Source organism: Molothrus ater, chromosome 11 (genome assembly GCF_012460135.2).
Source record: "Molothrus ater isolate BHLD 08-10-18 breed brown headed cowbird chromosome 11, BPBGC_Mater_1.1, whole genome shotgun sequence".
NCBI classification, from domain to species: Eukaryota; Metazoa; Chordata; class Aves; order Passeriformes; family Icteridae; genus Molothrus; species Molothrus ater.
Genome location: NC_050488.2, coordinates 10,373,904 through 10,399,303, shown reverse-complemented (window position 1 = coordinate 10,399,303; position 25,400 = coordinate 10,373,904). Strand labels below are relative to the sequence as shown.

The 25,400-nt window shown below is 56.0% G+C and overlaps 2 protein-coding genes across 2 annotated transcripts in view; one reads left to right on the top strand and one right to left on the bottom strand.

The window, feature by feature from the left end:
• The window catches only part of PLXNA1 (plexin A1), a 115,578-nt gene extending 96,409 nt beyond the window's left edge, over positions 1–19,169 (bottom strand). Inside the window, exons 1-2 of the mRNA XM_036390740.2 lie at positions 19,042–19,169; positions 4,228–5,574 (exon numbers count right to left, since the gene is read on the bottom strand). Of these exons, the coding sequence (XP_036246633.1) occupies positions 4,228–5,430 (1,203 nt within the window). The 5' untranslated portion in view covers positions 5,431–5,574; positions 19,042–19,169. The remainder of the gene's footprint in view (positions 1–4,227; positions 5,575–19,041) is intronic.
• On the top strand, positions 17,769–18,489 carry LOC118691526 (eukaryotic translation initiation factor 3 subunit A-like). Its single transcript, XM_036390741.1, has 2 exons — positions 17,769–18,006; positions 18,148–18,489. The coding sequence occupies exons 1-2, from the start codon at positions 17,842–17,844 to the stop codon at positions 18,268–18,270; spliced, it is 288 nt and encodes a 95-aa protein (XP_036246634.1). The 5' UTR covers positions 17,769–17,841; the 3' UTR covers positions 18,271–18,489.
• Positions 19,170–25,400: the final 6,231 nt, after the last annotated feature.

Sequence of the window (25,400 nt, the reverse complement as noted above, 5' to 3'; positions counted from 1 at the left end):
GAACATGGGCACTGCATGTCTCTGCAACCACAAAAAAAAGAGGGAAGGGGAAATCACAAGCTCTCCACTCATCCTCTGAATGCCACCCTTGCCCTTTCCTATCCATTGGCCAACACACACTAAACATCCTCCTCTGCATTACGAGAATAGGAATTTTAAAACAGCAGATCCTAGAAAATTATCTTCCTAATCACAGAGTGAGATGCGAGCAATGCTCCAGCCGATACACAGCTCCCATCCAAATACCTGGGATTTCTCAGCTGCTTTGCTAGGGAAAAGATTCTGTCCCCCACAGCCCAAATAAACCCCAGCATCTCCCACCCAGCCATCTGCAGCAGCAGAAGGGATCAGGGCAATGCCACAAAGGTATTCAAGCCCTGGCACCCCTGGGTGCAGGTTCTGCTCTCTCTGAGCTCAATCTGCAGCTTCCCCAACCCCACGGCTGCTGAATATGCAAGAGGAGAGATGTTTATGGTGTTTACTGCTCTCTGCTTTGTCTCAACATACTCTCTGGGAAATGACAAATACAGCTGCGCTCTGGGACCGAGGAACTCCCGCCGCCGCCATGCCGACAGCACCTCGATAAATAATTACGCCGACAATTAGCTCATTAACAGCAAACTGCCTCGTTAGGGAAGCGCAGGCGGCGCAGAGGTCGGGCCAAGGGCGGCAGTGCCGGGGTTGTGGAACCCACCGACATCCCTGGCAGATGCGGGCTGCGGGGAGAGGCAAGGCAGAGGGACAGAGGGCAGGATGGACAGAGGGACAGCTGTGCCCCAGCCGGTGCTGGCAGGGACAGACACACACCACGGCACGTGGGAGACAGTGACCTTGCAGCGTTTGAGCCTGCGGATGCTGGGATCTGCAGGAGACACTGGGATCAGCAGGAGGCATCGGGATCTGCCCACTCTCGCATTTACATACATGGGTTTTTGCAGGGACCACAGCCTTCAGCCTCTTGCAAGGGGGGTTGCAGTGTTTCTTTTGGGGGTTTGGGGTTTTTATTAAATTATTTTTAGCTTTTGTTTTAATTTCCATGCTTTTCTTTGGCACCCCTCTCAGTTGCCCCTGGCTCAGACACCCCAGGGCAGCTATCTGCACAGCACAGCAGTCTTCTCTCTCCCACCACTGTTTTTTCCTCCCCAAAACAGGGTCAGGAAATTCGGATTTCCTGGGGAAAGGGACCTGAAGGAGGGGAAAGGCAGGCCCACAGCGAGCAGGAGCGGGTGTCTCCTGATATGCCTTGTCTCATTGCCTCTCTTCAAGCCCACTTACGAAAGCAATGAGGGAGCAGACAGCACGACAAGGCTCGCATCACTCAGCATTATTAATTAGCCAGTAATTCGCCAGTTAACACCATTATAGGCTCACCCTCTTCCCCCTGTGCACCTCCAGGGGCTGTGATGGAGGATGTGGAGGGATGCAAAGAGCCAGGGAGGAGGTTACAGGAGACTGGTACTGAGTGCCAGGCTGGGATGCCAGGCTTTTTGTGCATTAATCGCTGCTCAGGAATAATCCGAGTGTGGTACAGTTTGTTACCACCTGCATTTCTCTGGCTGCCCCGGAAAGGATTTGGCTTATCCTGGCCCACTTTCAGCCAGTTTGTCACCAGCCATTGTCCTGTGCCAGCAAGCTGGGCAGCAAGCCTTACTGAGGAGTCAAAACTCATTTTCTCCCTGGGGTAGCCCAGGGAAAGCTGATGCCACATCCCACTGGCTCCAGGCACTGGCTCTGCCCACGCTGCCAGCCCAGGAGTCAAGGGCTCCAGGAACTCTAAATAACTCCCTGCTGCAACATCTGCACTCCAGCTGCAGCCCAGTGCCCTTTCCCAGCCCTGCTACACCAGTCCTTGCTCCCCCGAGTTTGGGAACAGGAGCATACCTGGCCCCAGGCACAAAGACATCCCAGCCCTGCTCTGTACAGGGGAAGGAAAGAGCCAGGCTACACAACACCAAACCCCTCTGAGTGAAACCTGGGAGCAGCAAAGCCTCTGGAGAGGTTCAGGGGCAGTTTAGGCAGTGGGGCTGGCACAGGGAAATGGCCTGGGTGCTTCCACAAGGTGCCTCTGCTGCATTTGGAAGTCTATGCTCAGGTCTTGGGTCTCACACCAGTGTGAGGAGTCTCCTTACAGAGCCAGCTCCCTTCCCACTTCCACTTCTGGATCCCAGAAGGAGGGAGAGAGAAATGGGAAGCAGGAATTCAGTTCACTCACCAGCACTGGAGAGGAATCACTACCATCTCCTGAGCTATCTGCCAAGCCTGGTAGCCTCTCCTCCCAGCTCCAGCACCAGCTCTGGAGAATCAGAGCTACCCTGCAGCACTGAGGATGAGTATCCATTGGTCCTGCACAGCTTGAGGTCTGGGAGTGCAGTGCTGACAAAACCTCCTCCAGCTTGGGCCAGCCTCAGCCCCTTACTGCCATGAAGAAGCAGAGCAAGAGAGCTCCTTGCACATTTCCATATGGATGGGGTGTAAATCCCAAGCAACCACTGACTTGAGCAATTACATTTTGCCCCCTTATAAATTAAAAAACCAGCATGTCCTTTATTTTCTGGCCTGTCCTCACCACCAAGAGATGATGACACACCATGACTGCCATGACCCACCCCAGAGGTGGCTTTATTTTATTAGGGGCACCAAAATTCCTGCCAGAGAGAGGCTACATACTTCCAGTGGTCTGGTTTGGCCTGTGCTCAACACAGCAAGGATCTGAGGGCTTGACTTATCATCCACTCATGTCCTGCCCCACTCTGCCCAGCAGCTGGAGAAGGACTGGGACAGAAAACACCACCTGGTTCTCCTGGAGGAGGGTGTCACTCCCCAGCCCAACTCACACAAAAGCAGGAGCCTCCCCATCACAGCACACATCCTTCCACCCCACAAGAGCCATATCTGCAGGACCCAGAAAGTACCTTGAGATCCACTCACTCCCAGGCAGCAATCCTACAACCATCAGAGTTTAAAACCATCTCTGGAGTGCAGGGGGGCAGAGCAGCCTCCCCAAACCCGGGGATGTGGGGCACTGGAGAGGTGAGCCAGGAGCACAGAAGGCAGCACTGAGCAGCTCCACGGCAGAGCCAGCAGCTGCACGGCCCAACAGGCAGCCGTGTAACGATTTCATCATTTTCCAGCAAAATTGAATTAGTTCAAAGCCAAAATCTGATTTGTGAGCCCAGCGCTCTTGACAGCAAACCCTTTACTTTGTCAGGCAGCTGTTAGCTGTCTCCTTCAGGGTGCAGTGAGGACGGTGGGAGAGAGGGCAGGGCTGCTCCACAGGGACCCTCCCATCCACCTGCCTGCACCCAAAGCTCTGCTTGAGCACGCCTGGGGGCTTGCTGATGGGTGCTGAACACCAACAAGCCGGACCTGGGGGAGGTGGGTGATAGCAGGTGGGTCAGGACCTCCACCAGACCCTCCCAAACACACACACCAGCAGCCCAAGCCTGCCCCAGCCCCACATCTGACCCTACGCAGGGACTATCCAGCCTATGACCTCTCCATCACCTGGAGTCGTAGTCTCCAGCACCTACTACTGGTTTGTAACATTGCCCAGAAATAAATGCAGTAACAGTAACAGTTCAATGAGAAAACAAACCCAAGAGCCAAGCCGGGAGGTCTCCTGCCCACCAGGACTCAGAGGTCCCACGCTGAGCAGCTGAGACACCAGCAGGGAGCAGAGGCACCCAGGTGGGAACCAGGCAGGAAAACACCTCTCTGGGGACAGAGGGGAGGGCTCCCTCAGCTGGGAATCACTGTTCCAGGATAGCAGCACTCGCCTCCTGCACCTCTGGATGACAGTTTGCACTGGTCACTCTCAAAAGCTACCTCACTGACAGTGCCTTGTGCCCTCCCAGCACCCCATGGAGAGGATGTGGTCCCTCCATGCTGAACATCTGACCAACTTCTGCTGGAACCACGAGCCTCCCCACCTCCCTCCATCAGGTCAGTGCTCCTGTCCTGCACATCCTGCTGCTCCAACACCTCCTGCTTGGCCACTGCCAAGCCCCAGGTGACACAACACCCACAAACCCACACATGCCATCTGCAAGGGACTCCACAGCAGAGCTGCAGCAGATGGCCTGAGCATACCCCCCTCCCAGCCCCAGCTCACTGACACTGCCCATATCCACAGGGAAAACACAGCTCAGGTCAAATCACTGGGAAAGGTCCAGCTAGAGAACACCACCAGAAACAGTCTGGCTTGAGTAAAGACAGGTAGAAGCTCACCGAGTTGATGCAGCCCAACTCCTTATTCAAGAGCCAGGGCAGGGAGAGTTTCCCTTCCCCTCTGTAGCATGACTGGATACGCTCCTTGATCTTATCCTTGATCTTCTTCAATGTGAAGAGGCAGAGCACAGACTCTTTGGGAGGTTTAACCCTATTTTTCTGGCCCTGGGAGAAGATGGTGAAGAGGATATCCTCCTGCTCTGAGATGCCCAGGTACTTGGCCAAAGCCTTGCCAGGCTTGGTCAGGTAGGCATCCTGGATCAGCCGGTACTCGATGCCGTCCTGCACGCAGCCAATGGGGAATTCCACATAGGAGTAGAACTTGGGGTCATCCACACAGAGGCGGACGATCTTGGAGGTGAAAAACTGCTCCCCAGTGGAGTCGGGAGAGGTCAGCTGGGTGTCCAGCTGCAGGGTCAGGTAGTAAACAAACTGCTCGCTGCTGAAGCTGTAGATGTAGTAGATGTCAAAGGTGGGGAACTTGGAGAGTGTATCCGAGGGGATTTTGAGCTGCGAGGAGACAAACTCATCCTGGTAGACAAAGCCAAACATCTCTGCGTTCTCCTCGTTGGCCATCAGCTTGCGGCTGGACAGAGTGGGGAAGTACTCCGACTTGCCATCAATGGGCGTCCCAATGAAGAGCTTGTTCTGCCCGTTCAGCACCTCGATGATGACACCGGACATGGTGCCCGACTCGTTGACGCTGGAGAGGTAGTGCTCCTTGCGGTGGTGGGGCTCGCCCAGCTTGAAGAGGTCGTCCAGCCGCAGGAACTGGCAAATCCCCTGGGAGGCACTGCCGCAGGCAATCAGCCGGTTCCCCGAGTAGTCCACCAGCAGCAGTTTGTTCACGTTGTTGGTCGTGACCAGCCCGTGCGGGCAGGACTGGACGCTGGGCGGAGGGTAACACTTCTCATTGTCCTCCACGGGCCCCGTCACGTGGGTCCTCAGGAGCGTGAGGTTATTGGAGAGCTTGTAGATCCGATTGACAGCCCCCACGTAGACCTCCCCGGTTTTGTTATGGACCACCAAGTGTGTCAAGCTCCAGTCTGTAACCGGGAAAGTCCTAAAGGGAGATTTGGGGCTGCCTTCCGCCAGCGGTAGCCAGGTGCTCCCCAAGAGCAGCAAGGTCCAAATGTGGATGGACAAGTGGTGCTTGAGCCAAAGGAGCCACATTGCAGCAGCCTCACATCCAGCCAAGGCCATGCCCAAACCCAGCCACAAAATAAATAGAAACAAATCCAAACTAAAGGGATGGGGGAGGGAGGAAGAGCTAATGGGAAACACTCTCCTCTGCTTCCTCTGCACTCCACATTCAGGGCATCATGGGCGTGGCCAGTCCAGTCAACCCTAGAGGGAGAAAGACAAGAAAAGTGGGGTTAGGAGGCTTTCCTGAAGTCTCAAGCATGTTCCACCCCACCCAGAAGACTCTGCTGCTTCACATTTTTCTAGCAGGCAGAAGAGACCCCGACCTGCTGCCCCAGTCCCACTCCACGGCAGTGTTGGGAATGGATGCAAAATCCCAGCTAGCAGCAAGCACAGCCCAAGCCCCTACACAGAGGGGGATCTCAAAAGCACCTTTTTAAAGGAGTTGAGAGAGCCAAGAGCCCTGGCATGTTGCCCACTATCCTGCCACCTGCCTGCCAGGAGGGGCATGGGCAGGAGGGGTTGGAGGGAACACACGGGCATGGCAAGGACAAGCCCGTCCTTCTGGCATTTCTATGCACTAGAAAACACAGGTCCAGACATGGGACAGTTAGTTTGAGAGGCTCCAGAGGGACAAGGGGGCACACACAGTGGGGCTGGAATGCTCTGCCTGCTGCTGTGCCACAGCTGGGGCTCACCAACAGGGAGCAGCAAAGCAGTGGGGAGCCAGCCAAATACCCCACAGCAGGGTGACCTTTGCATCCCAGCAGCAGGGAGGAGATGGCCACAGAAAACCAGTGCACACGCTGCTCTCTGCGTCAGTTCAGCAGCCCCTCCATGATACCCCATCGCTGTCTTCTCCATCCACCCTCCCCATACAGGCACAAGCACCCCTAGACTAACCTGGGGTTGTGTAAACCCCTGTGGCCAGCACACAGCCCATCCCACCATCACAATCCATCCCAATCCATCCTCCCCAGGTGGGACCAAGGCCCATGGCTGGGGCGCCAGCTCCGTTTCCCAGCCAATGCAGATAAGCCACTCCAGAAGGGAGTGGAGGAGAAGGAGAGCCTCTCCCTCTCTCCTTATCACCCATCTCTGACTCAGCCCAGGATAACCTCCAAGAGGATCCCCAGCAGGGAGTGGCACAGGTAGGAAACATGGCCCGCGGTGACTGGCAGCTCTGCCAGATCCCAGCCCTGGCAGGGCAGGGTGTCAGAGGGCAGCCAGCTGCCATATCAGCAGGGCTGAACGCTGCCCCACCCTCAGCATCCTGCCCTTGGCAGGGCTGTGGGACCCACCAGCTAGGCCACATGCAAACCTTGGTGGGCTGCACCATCACTGAGCCATACAGCTACCCCAACATTCCATACAGCATCCCTCACTTCTGCTGCTCCCCTCCCAAGCCACAGAGCCAGAGAAACTTTTTTTCCCCTTCTCCAACTCCCAACATACACAAGATTCCTCTCTCCCTTTTTCAGGGCAAGCCCAGCAGCCCTGGCCACCCCTGCAGCCCCAGATATGTTGGGCAAAGCTTCTGCACCACTTCCAAACCCTCTCTGCACATGTGCCTCTGCCCACAATGCTCCTCACCCTGCTGTCTTTGACTTCCCAATGCATCCACCTCCAAGGCAACAGTCTCAAGGGACACTGGGACAATGGCATATGAGCAGCACTGAGACCAAATCCAGATGCCACAAAGCTCCATAGGTGTGGAGGCAACAAAAGCACCACCCTAGAAATCATCCCCATGGTCCTAATCACCCATTCCTACCACCTTTTCCAACACTGGGAGTCTCCCAACAAAGAATAGGTGGCGACAACACTGTCAGGGCAAGGGCACTCCCAGAAGACACTCACACTACTCAGAATCTTCATTTTTCTGAGCTTATTGGTAAGAAAATAAAGAAAAGCACCCCAGATCAGAGCTTATTAGCCCCAAACCACATTGATGTGGGACCAAGTGGCACTGTGAGCATAAACCCACTGGTTAGCCCAGAAAGCCACAGCCCAGCAGCTGTAGGCATTGGGGTTTCCTGAATGAAACCAGAGAGTGGTTTCCCACCCCAAGAAACTGGCACAGCTGTCACCAAGACACTGCTCCCATGAGGCTGAGCCCTCAGGAACACCACAGTGGCTGCCTGGCAAGGAGACCAACACCAAATTCATGTGTCAGTGATGTGCCAAGGAGAGAAGGAACAGGGAAGATGGGGAAGGTGACAGGGGGAGATTGGTGCAGTGTGGGGATGCCAACCACAGCATCTCCTGCCAGGATGAGAGAGCACGACAGGGAACTTGCTTTCTTGGTGCATTTCTATGATTCACTGCTTCTATTTCAGGAAGTGGGTGAGAGAACTAGAGGTCGAGCTGCTGCCACAAACCAGGGCTAGAAAGCCCAACAGGAGATTCCCAAATTAACGTAGGGAACTGCAAATCAGAAGTTGGAACGAGAGCAAAGTGAGGCAGAGCTGGGGCAAGCTGAGAGATGACACTCTGCAGAGCTCCTCAGAGATTTCTGCTCCTAAATATACTGCAGCAGCAACATCTCGTCCTAGTGACCTGACACCAGTGGTGGTTTTGTCCAGTAAAAACCATCAGCGATTATTAACAAAAATAAAACAGCCCAAATGGTTAGTTTGTCTGCTTTCTTTGGGATTCAGTGATATGGGTTCCTGAACTTTGAACTAAAGCAGGGCTCAAGCCCACCACGGTGCAGGCGGCCCTGCACTGCTCCCTGCCCGTGGGAGCAGCAGCCAGAGGGCATTTCCCTGCTGTCACACAGCCTCCAAGAGCCATGGAGAGGTCACAGTGCAGCTAAGGCAGGCCAGCTCCTCCACTGGCACACTCTTTAAACCACAGGGCACCCAAACACCTGGGGCTGCACTCAAGTAGCACCTTGCCCTGGGGTCACCCAGTCCAGGGCCACCATATGACTGTCACCACAAACACATCCAGTGCAGTCCAAAGCATGGAAAACCCTGGGCAGATACCTGGCGCCAAGCCCTGCCCTGAAACAGGCAGCAATAAAATAATTCACCCCAGCCTGGCTGCATGCATGCCAGCTGGGAGAGCAGGACCACAAATGCAGCTGGCAGTGCTGCTGGGCAGCTGTGATGCAGCACAGAGCATCTGCAGCACTGAGCATCCCCAGGGCTCACCCCACAGAGGGGCCACACCTCAGGCCACACAGCACCACAGGCTTGTGTTTTGATTTCCATGTGCACACACAAACACCTAATATATGTATATACACACACGTGTATTTATAGAAGGAAGCCAGCCATCAGAAACAAAGCCAGCACGAGAGCCAAATCCTCCCCAGTCCTCTTCATCCCCCTTGGAAAGGACATTTGCTCACAGTTTCACCTCAAAGTGGCCACACTGAGATGGCTGCAGCCTCTGCAAAATTCAGATGGGGGTCACCCACCTCAGCAGGGCCAACACTCACAGATCCCAGCCTCTCCCTATGAGCCTTTCAGCAGCAAGCAATGGACATGCTCCAGGGATGCCAGTGCCCCCCTTCCTGGCTGCTGGAGAGGTGGCAAGGGGCAGCAGCACTCATCCCCCCAGGCTGAGAGCTCCCTGGTCCTGCAGGGATGGGAGATCACACTTTGGGAAAACAATCATCACTTCTGATAGCACAAAGCAAGAGTACTGGGATGGAAAAACTAACCTTAAAAGGCAAAGACTGGACAGAGAGTTAAGGACCACCTCTCCACTCATCCAGGCAGCAAGTCCAAGAGTCAGCACCAGCCTACAAAGCAGCAGCCCTCAGGGGAGCACCCACAGACAGGGTTTAAACATGCAGACAAGCACAGAGGTGCAGATCTGGCACTCACAGACCCACCTGCCATCCCTGCTTTTCCATCAACATGACCCCAGCAGATTCACTCCCAGCAAAACACCCCGAGAGCTTTATAGCCTTGCACTTTAGCAAGGGAAGTTGGAGACGAGAAGGTGTGGGATTGAAAACCCCCACATAACCCACCCACAAAAGGGGAAATGGCATCTAAAGGGCCTCTACCTGTAATCCCTCCAAGTCACTTGCTGCTCTCAGCAATAAGAACAGCCAAGAAGGGACCAGCTACAAGCTGCCAGTAATTAGCAAAGGGGAGAGAGGGGAGATTATCCAGGGGAGAAAAAAGCCTTTAGGCCACAGGAGAGGCAGCCTCACCCTAGAGCTCCTGTATTTTTAGGTTCATCTGCCTGGGGAAAGCCTTGCCATGAGGAAAGCCTGGTGGTGGTACAAATTCGAGCTGCACTACACATGCAATTGCTGCAACAGGGCTAAACTTTAACTCCTTCTTCCACTGCATGCAGTCATTGAAAACTATTTGGTTGAAGTCCCTCCCTAGTCAGTGAGTTAAATCATTAAAAACCTTATCCCTGGCTCAAACCACACCCTGATGAAATCAATGGCAGGCTCTGAAGCTGCCCCAACCTCCATTACTATCACCCAATCAAGAATATCTTCAGTTTCTTCCCAGGTTCCTGCCATCCCTCCCAGGCAGGGGCTGAGGATTCCATCCTGCCATCCACCCCAGCTTCCAATACTGCCCTGCAAGGATCTTCTGGGCAAAGAATTCAGCCTCTTTTGTTCTGAGAAACATGACAAGGAGAAGCAGCCATCTACTGCCCAAGGGCTCATGAAGCTTGACCCTCAGCAAAAAGGAGCATAAAAGAACAAGCAGTGAGGAAATTAAATAGCATTTCTCAAGTGCACAATTCCCCTTCTCTGGTCCTCTGAAAGAAGTCATGTCATGCCAAGAACAGCTTGAACTCCAGAACAGCTCTGGAGCCACTACGTGCGCTCACCACTGAGGGACTGCAGGCTGCTCTGCAGAGAGCCCTCCAGAAAGGGCTCACAAGCATTTCCGAGCTGGAAACCCAGGCTCCCACAACCACAGTGTCCCAAGGCAAGGAGGCACATGAGGACAGCCTCAGCAGCCCTTCCAGGAAACCAGGCATGGACAGAGACCTTACACATTTCCCAAACCCATACACCAGAAGTGAGAGTTGGTGGCTGTCCTTTGCCTTATTCCCATAACTCACCTGGGTATCACAGTCCATACAGGACCCTGCAAGGGCTGCTGAGGGGTTTTCTGTTTGCAGCTCACGTGCTGGATCTGCACTTCCCAGGAGGAAAGTGCCCCCCCACCTTCCCTTGTGCTCCCTGCAGCTGAGAGAGGAGTACACAGACCTGGACCAGTGCACAGCCCGTGGGTAATCATCCACACAGGACACAGCCTGCTGCTTCCCACCCTACTGCAGGAAGTTTGTCCATCAGCATACACAGAGCACAACACTTCCAGCCCCTCTGTGCCTCTCATCATCCACAGACCCCAACCCAAGGCACCAGGAAAGCAGCCATGGGACTGTGGCTTCCTACTCTCCGCACCCAGGTCAACTCAAGGCTTCAAACACCAGCCTGATGTGAATTTTGTCACCTCAGTCAGGACCAATTAATAACATCTTGCCCACATCTTAAGAGCAATGTAGTACAGACCAAATTCCCTGAAGGCCACCCCCCACTTTGGCTTTGGCCCACACACTCCAGACTCTGATTCTCACAACCCATCAGTCCACTGCCCCACATAAATGTCCCAAAAACCAGCCCTGCTGGCAGAGGTCACCATGGTCCAGCTGGACCTGCAGAGACCCAGAAGGTCACCCACAAGCAAGGTCTCTAAACAGCAGAGAAGCCCAACAAGAAATCCTCTGGCCATCAGCATCCTTCCCTTGTCTGATCTCATTCCCTGCGGAATAACACATCACTCCTCACTCCCCAGCCTGCTGCTCCACATCCCTCACTGGGCCAGGGCAGCCACAAACACAAGCCATGATCTTACCTTCCCCAGATCAATGCCCCTCTTCCAGCCCAGCTCTCCAAGCTGCATTTTCACCTCTCTGTCACAAGCGCTCTCCCCATATCCCAGAGGGAATCTGGAGAGATCCCTCTTTGCAATGGAGCACTGCCACAGGAGGACTCCTGGTTGCTGGATCCCCTCTACTCCAGCAAAGTGAGGTCATTCTGGGGTTGGTTTAATGCCAGCTAAGCTGAAACTCCCATGGTTCTGCCTGGCCCCTTGCTGACACCAGCACTTGTGCTGTCCTGTGGCGAGCCAAGCACGACTGCCATCACATTAGTTCTGATTAAAACAACCACAAAACTTCTCCAAATGAGTTTTCCCAAGCCATGTGTTCTTCTCCTTCCCCTACCACCCTCCCATCCTTCCCCCTCTGCTGTTTCAGTTATGCTGCCCCAAGAACCACAGCTGGAAACAGTTCAGGTCCTGGCTCTGCTTCCCCTGCGGCGTTTCCAGCTCAGCACAGCCCCGTGTTTTATTTTCCCAAGGTGAAGCTGACCCAGGAGAAGTGAGACATCCAGAGAGAGAGCAGAGCCTCACCTGGCAATGGGACAGGCAGAGACAGGAAGAGGAAAAGCCCAAAAGTCTCCCTACAGCAACACCACCACAGGGGAAACTGTTCTGAGAGTCCAAAAGCAGCTTCATTCACAGCACCACGGGCAAAGAGCATCTGATATTAACAGGGAGATGCCACAGCAGTGACTGTGCCTGTGCTCTGCTTTCCTATGGGCAGTGCCAACACAGCACACCCCACCCCAATTCCCCACAGCAAGGGGGTCTCACCCACCAGACCTGGGCAGAGCACACTTCAAAGCGTGGGTGCAGCCATGAGCTGCTAGCTGGGAGGGAGAGCAGAGCAAGGCTTCTCCTCTTCCTGTAGATCCCAGCTGCAGCCCCAAGCCAGGTTAGACACAGGCATCACCTTGCTACTGTGGCCTGATGCCATGCATGAGGAGCTGAGATTCCAACAGGCATCAGCATCATGGACCAGCTCCTTCCGTGCAGAGCCGAGAGGAGGCGGCTGCTCGCCTGTGCTGGGAGGGCTGCCCGAGCACCTCTGCCAAAAACCCACTTTCTGCTAATGAAAGTGGCTGGATGGCAGCTCCAGCAAGTGCCACCACCCCCACGGAAGGCCAGGGAGCCCTACAAGGCACAGCCAGTGGGCCAAGAGGTCCTGCTGTGCTGGGAGCTGACACGCTGCCCGGCACTGTGGCATCCCTCCCTCCCAGCCCTCTCCCGCTCTGCCAGCGCCCCAGGGGCACCTCGGCCGTGCTGATCAGGAATAACAGCGAGAGCCGGGGAGGCCGGGGCCGCTGGCAGCGTCATGGGGCTCGGCAGGCAGCGGCTCTCCTTCGGAAACGGCGCTGCTTTCCTGCCTTCCTCCTCCCCCATTTCTTCCCGATGACATCAGCCTGAAAAACAGGTTCTTGACTTCAGCAGGGCTCATCGGGCCGATTCTGGTCCCAGCAAAGAGGGGAGAGCCCCCCCCTTGACTCCAGAGAGGAAGCAGCCATCCAGGAGCCGGACACGGAGATAAGCGGCAGCGGGCAGGCAGGGACCCTGCCAGCATGCCAACACTTGTAGGAATAAAAACCATGGAGAAGCAGGATGGGGGTGGAGGGAATGCGACGCTGGGGAACAGATATAAATGTTTTACAGAGGCCGTGGCAGCTGGAAGCTGGGGCTCATGCCCCGGCTCTGACACTGCTCTGCTACAGGGCAGCCAGATCTACCCAGTGCAAAAGTCAAATCCCAGGGCAGGGCAGACTCCCATCGCACTCCAGCTCCCAGAGCCCAACAGCAAGCCCTCAGGCTGGCCAAAATGACGATGCAGGACTTAACACTACCCAGCAAAGCCTTCCGAGGGCCACAAAGCTGGACACGGACCAGCAGGGAACACGATCCTGCGAAACATCCTGCCCACCAGCCAAGCTCCAAGATTATTTTTAAACTCCTCCTAAAATATTTTTGGGTTTTCCTCTTCCCCTGTTGAAACTAACAGTCTGCACAGGAAGAGCGAAGCAACCGCCCGTACACAAAGCCCGGCCGCATGCACAAAGCAAACAAGTTAGTGCCATTACAATCACCTGCGATGTTATCGGCAGCTCTGACGGGGTCGGCATTGGCAGGAGGAAATGTGGTTTTTACATCGTGCCACTTGAAACAAGTGTGACCATCCTTCCTCCCCCCGGCAGCACCCGCTCATGCCAATACCCTGGTAAAGTGGGGGAACAGCCCGTGGATGTGGGGCTACACACACAGGAAATTTCTCCCCCTAACACAGGAATTTGCTTCTTCTCTTGCCAGGAATTTACTTCTGTGAGAGAGAGACTGAATATTTTGACAAACAGTTGTTTAACTAAACACATAAAGCAAAGGGACTCACAAGGCTCCTACAATGACACCAAGCCTTGCTTGGATGGGGAGGTGAATCTGCAAAGGATCAGGCCCCCGACATTGACACTACCCCAGAGATGCTCAGAGCATCCAAGCTTCCCAATAATTTTGGGAAACCATCCCCGCTCCCAACCCCTCACATGCCAGGCTACATCTCTGCTCCTCCAAACTCCCAAGAATACATGAAGAGTCACTCAACATTTATCAGTTCAAAACACATGTGCAATTAGCAGGATTTTTTTTTTCCTCCCTCCAGTATAATTATACATGTTTTAATGCAATTACCACCCCTGTATTTTGTACATTAAACAGTAGGCAACCCAAGGAAGAGAGACGCTTTTATTTTTCTTGGCTTTGCCTTCCTGAAAATAATACTATGTTGCAAGATAACTCCGGAAGAAGGGCTTATCTTCACCAGAAAAAGAGGGAGAGAAGAAAAAAAAAAAATACGGGAAGAGGGAAGGAGAAATCTCACAAAGAGAAAGCAGGGATTGCAGTGTCTCTCCACGCTGCCCTCACCCTCCAGTCCCTACACAAACCTGTACCTGGAAACCAGATAGCACAGACAGGACTCGGAAGCAGCCTCAGCCCTTCGCCATCACCAACAGAAAGGAAAACTGAACCAAGAGAACGACAGAAAGGAAAACTGAACCAAGAGAACGGTCCTGGTTACTCAAGCTGGGGTCATTAGCCAGATTAAAGCTCCGAGCTCCGGCCAGCAGCACGGAGAGCAAAGTGCAGCTAAACTGCCCAAATTGGATTAGCAGCGCTCCCGGGCCTCTGTGCCAATTTGGCTGGCAGATTGAGGGATGCTCAGGATGAGGAGGTGGGCAGCGAGCCCCAGGGCTGATCTGCAGGCTGCCGGTGGGGAGAGGAGGGATGAGGAAGAGATGGTCCCTGCACAGCATGTCCCCCAGAGCCACACAGCCTGACTCTGGCACCCCTGGCATGTTCTCACCTCGGGAACTTTCTCCAGCAAAATCCCTCACAATCTCAGCTCAAGGAGCAAAGAGGATATCGCACCCTGGCTTGCACCAGGCCCTGAGCTGACCCCAGCAATAAAAAATCTCCTCTGTGCTTCAGGCAGCTCACGAGGGTCTCTGGCCCCAGGCACAGACCGGCACAGCTGGGCACAGGCCAGGGGTGGATTTGGCTCTCATGACACCATAGGGACAGAGGAATCACCCAAAACAGTCCATCTTGCATCATGCAAGCAACTTCAGAGGAGAAAGGAGCAAAAGTGTTTGTGGAATGTGAGCCTGATGACCTGGATGTGGAGTTTTCTTCCAGACTCGAACATCTTGACATACCAGCAACAAAGAGGAGGCGTTCCAAGCCTTGGCTAAAGGGAAAATAAACTTTGAGATGTTTTTCATTCAGGTCTTTAAATGGTGGCTTCCACCTGGAACAAGGGCTGGAGGCAGCCACAGAGTGCTCAGGGAAGCAAGGCAAACAAGGACACCTTCCTGTGTCTGGCCACGCTCTGACAAACCTATGGGAAGGTGTGGGCTTGGATACACCACATGGCAAGTGCAGAACAGAAGAGCCAGGACTGCCCATGCCTGGCACTGAAACCACCAAAACTTATTTATTGTCTGCAGCTTTTCCCCTCCATGAGGCACAAGATGTTTGCTCAAATGTGATCTCCAAGCATAGCAGGCAGACCATGTTGGGGTATCTACACCCCAGGCTGCACCCTCAGGAAGGCTAAGAGGGGCATGGATGTGTCAGAGCACACCTGTTCTCACCAAGCACCACATATCTGTAGTGGGATGTTCCCCAGAGCACGGCATGGAACACTTCCCAGGTACAGCCAGAGAAGAAGCTGGTTGTCTCCAGTCTAAAGCCAAACCAGCCACCTCACCAGTGGATGGTGGCAAACACTTGCTCCTCCTCATTTTGCATGAAGCCATGGCACTCAGCACCTTGCTGGGAAAAGGGGCCCCAATCCAAACTCAGGAAAGTTAAGGAGTCGTGGTACACGCTGAACCAAGCTCCAGATCACTCATAATTCCCAGCCTTTGGGCCTCTCTCTACACACATGGTACATCACCAAGCTATTCACTGGTCAAACCCTGGCCAGGAACCCTCTAATCACTAGTTTTTTCCACATAGCACGCAAACTTGAAGGAGACATTAATGGATCAGAGACGACAACAGTCTAAGTTCTCAATACGTGCATTCCACCAGTTCAGATCAATGAAAAATTCAAGCTTGCAGGCAGTGAGGATGGCATTATGGGCATTGGGGTGACCCATGCCCACCCTCCTGTCACTGCACAGACATGGCAGCACCCCTGCTGTCCTGGCTCTTCCAAGGCTCCCCTTCCATTGAGCCAGAGGTGCCAAAAACCACGACTGACTCCTCAATGAAGACACAAATGACCAAGGCACCAGAACACCCTACGCAGGAAGGCAATTACAACAAAGCCCAGCGGGACTCGGCACAAGCCCGGCAGGGTAACGCTCCCCCGGTTCGAGGAGCCGGCGTCTCCAGCCCCGCAGCACCGGGAACTGCCGGCTCAGGGCTGGCTCCGCTCCCGCGGCGCTGAGCGCTGCAGCCAGCAGCAAGGCAGCCAGCAACAAAGGCCCTGACCCACACTCAGCCGAGAGAATAAACACACCCGAGCTCCCTTCATTAGCTCCGATCCCAGGGCCACATCCTTCGCTTTGTTCGGCAGAAGTCAAACGCAGCGAAGCCGCGGCAATCAGCGGCCCGGCGTGACACGGGCAGGCAGGGAGCAGGGCAGGGGCAGCCCCGGCTCCGCCGCCGTGGAGGAGGGGAGGCAGCCCTGCCAGCACGCAGCAGCAGCGCCGCTCTATTGCCCTCTCCATGTCGGCTGCTTCAGCCGAGCCCCGCTGAAGCACAGTGCCCGGGAGCCGCCGGCACGGCCCTGGGCCCCGTCTGCAGCGGAGTTCAGAGGAGTTTGTTTATCTCTGCCTCGCTCGGGGAAAGGGCTTTGTGTGACGGAGCACAAGGGCTCTGGCTCCGCGGCTCCGTGCATCAAGGCAGATGCCTGCGCTCTGCTCCAAATCTGATGCTTCTATTAAAAAAAAAAAAAAAAAAAAAAAAAAAGCCAAGAGGTGGAAAACTCTCCCCGACGCCGCTATCACGGTGCTAACAAAAGCGACGTCGCCAAAACTTTAATCTTCAGAGTAGCAGCTGCAGAAAGCCCAGGCACCCGGGGGAGCAGGAGCCAGGCAGCCCCCGGCGCTGCCTCCCCGCAGCCCCTCGAGAGCAGCGAGCGCATCCAGGCTTGTCTCTCTCGGAGGAGCGGCAGCCAAAGCCACAGGCGGATGGGGAGCACCAGATCACACGCATGATCGGGTATTCTGAATCCAAACTTCCTTACCAGCCTTCCTCACAGCCCCGTGTCGCCACACCGCTGCCGGCACCGGCATCCACTGGCACCAGCAGATCACTCGGCGGCGAGCGGGAAGAAGAAAAAAACCTTCCCTCCTTGCAGCCACTTAAGAAATTATCCATGCATCCTCCCAGAGGCATCTGCCCCACTGCTTTTCCTTGGCTTCTTCACCTTTCCGCCCTGTTCGGTCACCAGTGTCTTAAGAGAGAGACATCGAGTCACTCATTTTACCCACTGAGTATATACAAAAGACCCTGGGATTGTTCAGGAAGCAATTAGCCGCTGTTCAGAGGAAAATGGTGTTTTCAAATGGATAACCTTTGATGTAGTCAATAGCCTCAGCTCCTCTTTTTTTTTCCCCCTTTCTTTTTAATTCTTGCAGCCGCACACGAAAGAAAATAAAAAATAAAAAAATTAAAAAGAAATCCAGCAAAAGGCTGATAATTCCCCCCGACACAGCTCTCGCTCAGCAAAAAAGGATTTTCTCGCAAGCCGGAGGAAAAGCAGCTTCGGCAGGCGGCTCATCTGCCCAACTTTTCTCCCCTCCGTGTCCCGGAGCATACGAGAAGGATCATGAATATTCATCCCCCCCGTTAGCAGGTTCTGCTTTTGTTTTGTCCTCCCCAAGCAGAAGCCAGAGGGGAGCTAACAAGTGAGGTTAATGCCTGTCTTTTCTCTCCCATCCGTCTCCTCTTTAACCAGTGACCTTCATGTTAAGCCCTGTTTACACACCAGCCCCCCTCCCCTGGCTCCCCCTACCCCGGCGCTCGGCCAGAGGCAGAAGGAAGAATTTTCCCCCAAGGAAGGAGAAGGCGATTGCGGGATTCCGGGATTTATTTCAGCATGCCACAGAGATTTTGCAAATCCCTCCCCGATCGCACGCCGGAGCTGCCGCGTGTGTTCGCTGGGCTAAGGAAAGGGGCTAAGGGACCTCGCAGCCGGTTTTATCCGCCGCCTTCCACGCTCACACCGGCGGCGGGAGGCGCGCACCGGCGCAGCCCCGCACAGGTACCGCAGCCTCCCACGCCTCGCTCGGAGCTGCCCGGCGCTGCGCTGCCAAACTACAGCGCGATCACAATAGTAACGATCACAGCGAGGGCGACGGCAGCCATCTCACCCTATCCCATCCTACCCCATCCCATCCCGCAGGGCGCCCACGGCACCTCCCCGCCGGCGGCCGGGGAGCGCGGAGGGAACGGCGGCGCTGTGGGCTCCAGGACGAGCCCAGCCCGGATGCCGCTCACCGCGCCCCGGCGGGATGCGGAGATGTGAAGCGGCGAGAATACGTGAATGGATACGGGATAGCACAATGCGGGGCAGTGCGGACACAGCGGTGACAGCGAGAATGCGGGGCAGCACGATGCGGGGATGGCAGCGGGGTTGCAGGGCAGGGCAGATCTGTGATCCAAGGCAGGCCAGCACGGAAGGGCTGAGCCCGGCTCACGTCCCCGGCGTTGCCGGACCCGGCGGGGCTGGGGCAGCGAACGCCGCCGAGAGCCGGGGCGGGAGGGGACAGCGGGGAGGGAGGGGAGGAGGGAGGCGGCCGAGCCCCGCCGCTATACCGGGTAGGGAGGCACCGCTGGCACCGGCTCCCCGCGGGAGCGCCCCGGCCCGAGTAGCTCCGCGATGGGAGGCGGCCCTCAGCCCGTCCAGCCCGTACCTGCCCGGTCCCCGGCACACACCGCTACGAGATCCACTCGGGGCGTGCGGCGGATAAAGAAAGAGGCTCAGTCCCGGCGCGGTTTTGTCCCCCCGCGGGAGGCGGCTCCCGGAGCCGCGGGGCGCAATGCGGGCTGGTCCCGGCGGCAGCAGCGCGGCGCCGGCCCTGCCCGGCCCAGCCCAGCCCTGCCCGGCCGCCGCGGCCCCTCCGCGCCCCCCGACGGGGCCGCCGTGCCCTGCCCGGGCCAGCCCTGCGCCGTCGCCGCGGTGCCAATAAAGCCAAATATTTTAGGGGAGCGATAAAGCCAAATCCGCGTTATTTTTAGCGAACCGACCGATCGCGCTCATCGCGCCGCGCCCGAAAGTTGCAGCCGGGTTACTCACGGCTCCGGTCCCGGCTCGCCTCCGCCGTGCCAGCCATAATTGCATTCCACACCAAGCCGCCCGCCGGGCCGCCGCCGCCTTCGCCGCCGCCGCTGCCTCCTTCTCCTCCGTCCCCTCCTCCTCCTCCTCCGCGCCCGCCTCCCCCGCCGCCGTCGCCGCCGCCGCCGCCCGGGGCTCCGCGCCCGCCTCGCTCTCGCCGCCGCCGCTGCCCCGCATGAATGGGACGGGGCGCGGGGCCCCGACGGAACGCCGCCCGCCGCGCGCGCCCCCGCCGCGCGCACGCGCGCACGCCCCGCACCGGCGGCGCGAGGGAAGAGCCCGGGGAGGCGGGGGCGCGCCCGCAGGGCCGCCTGCAGGGGGCGCCATAGGCGGGGAGAGGGGGCGGGGCCGGGAGAGGCGGGCGGGGAGATGTGGGTGGAGCCTCCCCGCCCCTCCCGCCTTTAAAGGGGCGATGCCGCGGGAGGGGCCCCGCTAAAAGCGGTCACCGAGCGCGGGGCCGATGGGACCGCGCCCACCTGAGTGTCCGCCCCCGCCGCTCTCCTGCCCCCCACGGCCGGAGCTCGGTCCTCAGGGCTGCCCATCCCACTGGCACCGCATCCAGTCCGTCTAAAATTAAAATTACAAAAGGGGAGAAAAGAATAAAAAACATTAAAATATATTAATTGCAGGTCTGAAGTGGTCGTTTGTATTTTTTTAAGCACGATCGGTATTATGCACTCTTGCAACCTTCCCCTACTTTTCCCTCTCACCAGACAGACCCTCGTTATCTTTGTGCCAGCCACAGAGTCCCTTCCCAGAGACAGCAGTGCCACCGTGGCACTCTGCCTCTGCACCCTGCTCTGCCTGTCCTCTCTTTGGTGAGGGCCTAATGAAATGCTCCATCATCTCTCCAATGGAGGGACCTTTGTGAAAATCAGCAGGAATAAATAGAGTGTTTGTCACTGGGACCTGCACAGATTTCAGAAGAGACCTTTAAGATGGAAATGACAGGAGTGGATCTTTCCAGACCTCCCCATTAGGAGATGGAGCTGTAAATGGTTCTGGTTCACTGGGACCCCATCATTTGCTGCAGGACAGGGGCAGTCGGTGCAAGCTGGCTTGTTTAGACAGGTTTTCCTGGCTGCAACCAGCCAGACCTTTAGCCCCACCAGCTCTCAGCACAGGGACACTTTGTCCTTTTGACACTTTGTCCTTTACACGCCGTGGGATCTGGGAGCTGCCCCATCTGAAGGAAGGTGTGTGCTCACCTTGTGCAGGCACACATGCAGACATCCTCTGCAAGATCCCAGCAGGTGTGTGTGTGTCCACAAACCCACAGGAGCTCCTTGCCCTCTCTGACAGGAGGAACAGAATTCCATAGCTGTAGAGAGCAGCACAAGGCGCTTTGGGAGAGGACATGAAAGGAGAGCACAAGGCACAGGTGAGTCTCAGGTACCAGAACAGAGAAGAAAATGGACCTTCAGAGGTTCAAGTGAGAGTAGGGAGGAAAATAGAGGAGAAAAAGGGTGACTTGGTTGAGTTTTTCAGCAGAGCTGCACTCCCCTCAGCACCCTCAGCACCGCAATGCTCACACCTCACTCAGAGCCCACCTGAGAGCTGAGATGATGTCCCTGCAAACTTGGACAACAAGGTTTTCTTCTCATTTATCACCCCATCCCGCCCTCACCAGCATCCATTTCCAGGAGGTCGGAGGAGCTGAGAACAGCCCCATTCCCCCAGGGCACAGTACCAGGGGCTGCCATTCTCCCACCTCTTGTTTGTGCAGGGACACACATGGGGCCCAGACTTAAAAGCTTTCCAGACAGAGGAGACATCATCAAGCTCTGCCGGCAGGGAAGTGGCTGGGATTTGGATCACTTCCCCCAGACTGAAAGAAACACTTCTCCTTTTTTTTTTCCCCCCCTTCCTCCATGAGACTAAATTTAGTGAATACCTTTCACATTAAAAACTTGTCAGGTATTCACATTCAAAGAGGCTGCTGCTCCTGTCTCTCAGGGGAGTTACCGAGACAGCAAAACCTCTTAAACGAATAAAAAAGAAGGGAGAGATATTCAGGCAATCTCCCACTACTGCTTTTAAATCCACTCTCTCCCAGGGCTGCTGCCGGGGCACCTTGGTCCCACGGCTGCCATCTCCTGCCACCGAGGCAAAAAGAGAGGGATGAGTTCTCCGTGCCCAGAGCAGGATGCAGCAGCCCTGCCCCCGGGCCAGTGCTGCCATTTCCCCTGGCACGGGAAACTGGAGCCATTTATTTCTGCTGCAAGATGTATTTGTCCACATATACCCAGTGACAAGGGGAACCAAGGTGGTGGAGCTGAGAAAAGAGCGGGCACCTGGCGGAGAGAGCTCCTTCCTGACGCACCGAGGGCCCAGCCCTGAGAGAAGGAAAGAGAATAAAACAGAAAGGAAATCCCAGAATCACCCATGCCCGTGGCCAGCAAGGTCAGGAGGGAGCTGGCAGGGGACATTGCGCTTTGTGTCGGGTGGGAAACAGCCCCGGGCTGCAGTGACCCGCAGAGCTGCTCGGCGGCTCAAAGGACACCGCGCCCGGGGCACCGGGACACGCTTGTCACTCACACGGCTGCCCCCGCGTCTGGGCACCGCGCCCCGCAGACAGACCCTCGTTATCTCACAAGCTTGGCCTTTTATCCTGTCTCCCAGGGGGCTGCCGTGCTCATCCACAGCCCCCTGCTCATCCTCATCCTCATCCTCATCCCGCGGGCTGACAGCCCGGCCGTGCCCCAGGAACCGGCGGGAGCGGCACCGAAAGCGCTCCCGGCTCCCAGGGACGGCTGGGGGCTGGGGAGGGCTGAGAGGGAGGGCTGGGGGCTGGGGATGGATGCGAGGGAGGGCTGGGCGCTGAGGATGGATGCCAGGAACTGCTGGGGGCTGAGGATGACTCCGGAGGCAGCTGGACTCAAACTCAGCAGTGAGGGATAAGGGCTGAGGGGTTCACCCCGCTCCTGCTCTCTGTGCTAAACTCGGCACTTCTCACCCAGCTTCGACCAGAATTACATCGAGACACAAACTGCTCCTGGGGTGTCTGGGGCACTTTGTGTGTGTTAGCAGAGAGACTGAAAGGCATCTTGTTCTCTAAAAGCAGCCCGAGAACTGCTTTGTCAAAACCAGAAACTAACTGGGAGAGGATTAAGGCACTGGAGAGAGCCCAAAGAGATGGGGAAGCTTTTCTACTCTGCTCTCCCAGTCTGAGTGGTGAGGGACCAAAAAAAAAATCAGAAAAAAAAATCACAATTTTTCTTCTGTTTGCACTTTTTGATTGCTAAAAAATTCTGCTAAAAGGCAGAGTTCTGCACAGTGCAGGAGTCAGGACCACGCCACTTCCCTTGGTTATCACCCACAGGTGGAAAAATTTTCAGGAAATGAACCCCCATGAACCTGCAACCCCAGTTTAAACCTCCTGCACTGAACACAGAGGGATCAAAGAAACTCAGTGGCCTCAGCCCAAAGGTTTTTAGGCTGTGAAATCTGACTGGCCCAGAGAACAGTCTGGAATCCAAATGTGGGCTTTGGGGACCTCCCAGCCAGACTCTGCAGCTCTGCTCTGCCCAAGGCGATGCCCCCGATGGGCATGGGCACCAGGAGGGATCCACTCTGCCCAGATGGCAGCAATGGGGTTTTTTCCCTCCTCCCACCCTCACAGAGTCTTTGCTAATCCAGCCTCAGGAGCAGAAAGGATGAGCAGCCAGGCTGGGGAGCTGCACTGCATCTGACCAGAGGGTTTGTCAAAGTTTTCCAGGAGGCATCAGCAGCTCTTTAAGCTCCTTGACAGCCAGGATAACAAACTGTGTCTGTGGACCTCTGGGGATCCAGGGTGGAATTAAGATGGGTAATGGATAGAGCCATTTTTCAGGGAATTGCAGCTGCATGAAGGGCACTGGGCAAAAGGTGCTGGAGAGGCACACGGGGCAGGGACACAGGGTGGCACAGGGCTGTCACCAGGGTAGCAGCATTCCTTCACTCCTGGCTCTGCCTGGAAGGGAAGGCACTTTGCTGTCTGCCAGAACAGCTTTCATCCTCTGCCTGCTGCTACAGCCCCCTGCAGATCACAGTGTCCACAAAGGGGCAAGCAGCCCCTCTGTCCAGCCCACCACACTCATGTTCCTGGGGATTTGCTGGGCTGGCAGCACCACTGCTCATTTCAGCAAGAGGATCTTCTTGGAGGGGATCAGGAGAAAGACAAGCCTGGGAATATCCTCATTTTCTCAGCCTGTCACACTGGCAGTGATGCACACCTGGATTTGGGAAGAGCTTTGCTGGGATGGGTGCTGGGAGCTGTGGGTGTGGGAGAGGCTCTGGGGGCCCCTGCCGGGTCTGTGACAGGAGATTGGTCTGGACATGGGAGCCAGGGAAGGACACACAGCCACAGTGGGGGGAGACAGACAGCCAGGGGGATGGGGGAAGGACACACAGCCACAGTGGGGGGAGACAGACAGCCAGGGGCATGGCTCTGCTCTTCCCAAAGCTGATCCCCAGCTCCCGGCCCCTCCCATGACTGTGTATCCACCAGCCCACAAATCATGCATGCACCAGCCCATCCCCGGGGGCCAGGGAGGTCCTGCAGAGATCCCCTCTGGCCATACCTGCTCCAGCTGAGCTCCTCCCCAGCTCCTTCATCCCTCAGCCCTGTGACTCATGACGGTGCTTAATTAGCAGGATGCCTGATGCAGACACCTGTCAACTCCTCCGAGACAACCAGCCTTTCACGTTGGCTGCCCCGGGGCTGTTCGGCAGGAACAGCTCTCTCTCCTATTGATATTCCTTCATCTCAGCCTATTTTCCAAGCCGTCAAGCTGCCATCCCAACCCTCCCAGGCCTGGCAGTGCTGGGGAAAGCAGCCTGATGTCCATCAGTTCCTAGACTTTGATCCCACCTCAGCAGCCCCTCAGGAGTGCTGGAACCACTTTGTGCTTCCCCTGGCAGCCCAACATCCGTGCACCAAGCACAGACTTTGAGTCAGGGCAATGTTGAAGACAGGGAAAAAGTCACTGCCCCATTCCCCAGGACCCCACAAAGCCTCCAAGGTGCTCTACCATGGACTCCTCCCTGCTCTGCCTCAGTCTGCTGTGCTGCTGTTTATTCCCACCTGCTCCATACCCTCCCTGCCAGGGTCAGCTGAGGACCTTTTCCATGGAGCAGATTTGCCTCCTCCCTCACTCTTAGGATCATGTGTCACTGTCCACTTCCCAAAGGCTTTCTGGTCCTCCACCAGTGCAGGGAGCAGAGATTCTGAGCTGAGCATGTGTGGGCACAAGGGAAGGCTGCAGCAGCCTTAGAACATCCCCCCTGCATTTCATCCATGGGGAGAAGGCAGAAAATGGCACTATCAAAAGCAGATGATGTACCAGTCAGGCAAAACTTCAGGCTGTAGCTCCCTCCACTTCTAGGTGCCAGGCTCTATTTCTAGGATGGCTGTTTTGCCATCAAGTCATGGAAAGATCAACACCAAATCCTCTGGCGGCACAAAAATTCACCTCTGTCACAAGGAACAAGTGGGTGGCCATGAGACATCAAGGAGTCCCTTCCCTTTCTCGAGTACCCATGTAAAATTAAAATGGACAAGGAAGAAGCTGCTGTAAATAATGCATTCATGGTGCACTACACAGCTTCGGGAGCACATATTCATTGTCTAGTCTTATTTAAAGAAACCCAGCCCTTCCTGAGTCATTAAAAATGTATCCTGGTTTCAGCTTCATCCCATATACACTCACCACTGTGAAGCAGGTGGTTCAGTGGCTATTTTGATGCCTTCCCTCTCTCAGCTGGGCCTGGGCAGCCCCATGCTGTCACAAGTGAGGCCTCAGGGTCACATGAAAAATTCACACACTTGGCACCAGGCATTTTCCATCCCCATGCTCTTGCTCCTCCCTCACACCTGGGCCCACTGACCCACTCTGTGTCACTGCCTCCCAGAGCCCAGCAGCATCCTCTGAGCTGATAAAGGATGCAATGAGAACTGCTAAGCCCTGGTCTGGCCACTGCATCCATCCCACTGCCTTCTCCCACCTCCCTCTTGCCAGTCTTAGTTCTCCATCACATATTCCCCTTGCTCATACCCTGCAGCTCCTCCTCACAAGTACCTGCCCCTACCCCTGACAGGACAGACAGACACCCTGGGGCGCTCTCACTGGCCCAAAGGCAGAGCCACCCAGCCACACTCAGCCCATCTCCCTGTGGGAGGGAGCCTGGGGGCACGGCCACAGCACAGCCCGGGGCAGAGGCTTTATTCACAGCTTGCAGCATCCTCCCTGTCTGGGAAGTGCTGAAAGCAATCCCCAGGGTGGCAGAAGCTGGCAGCATGGCTCAGGCACCCCCCTGTGTGCACACAGCCAGAGCCTGCT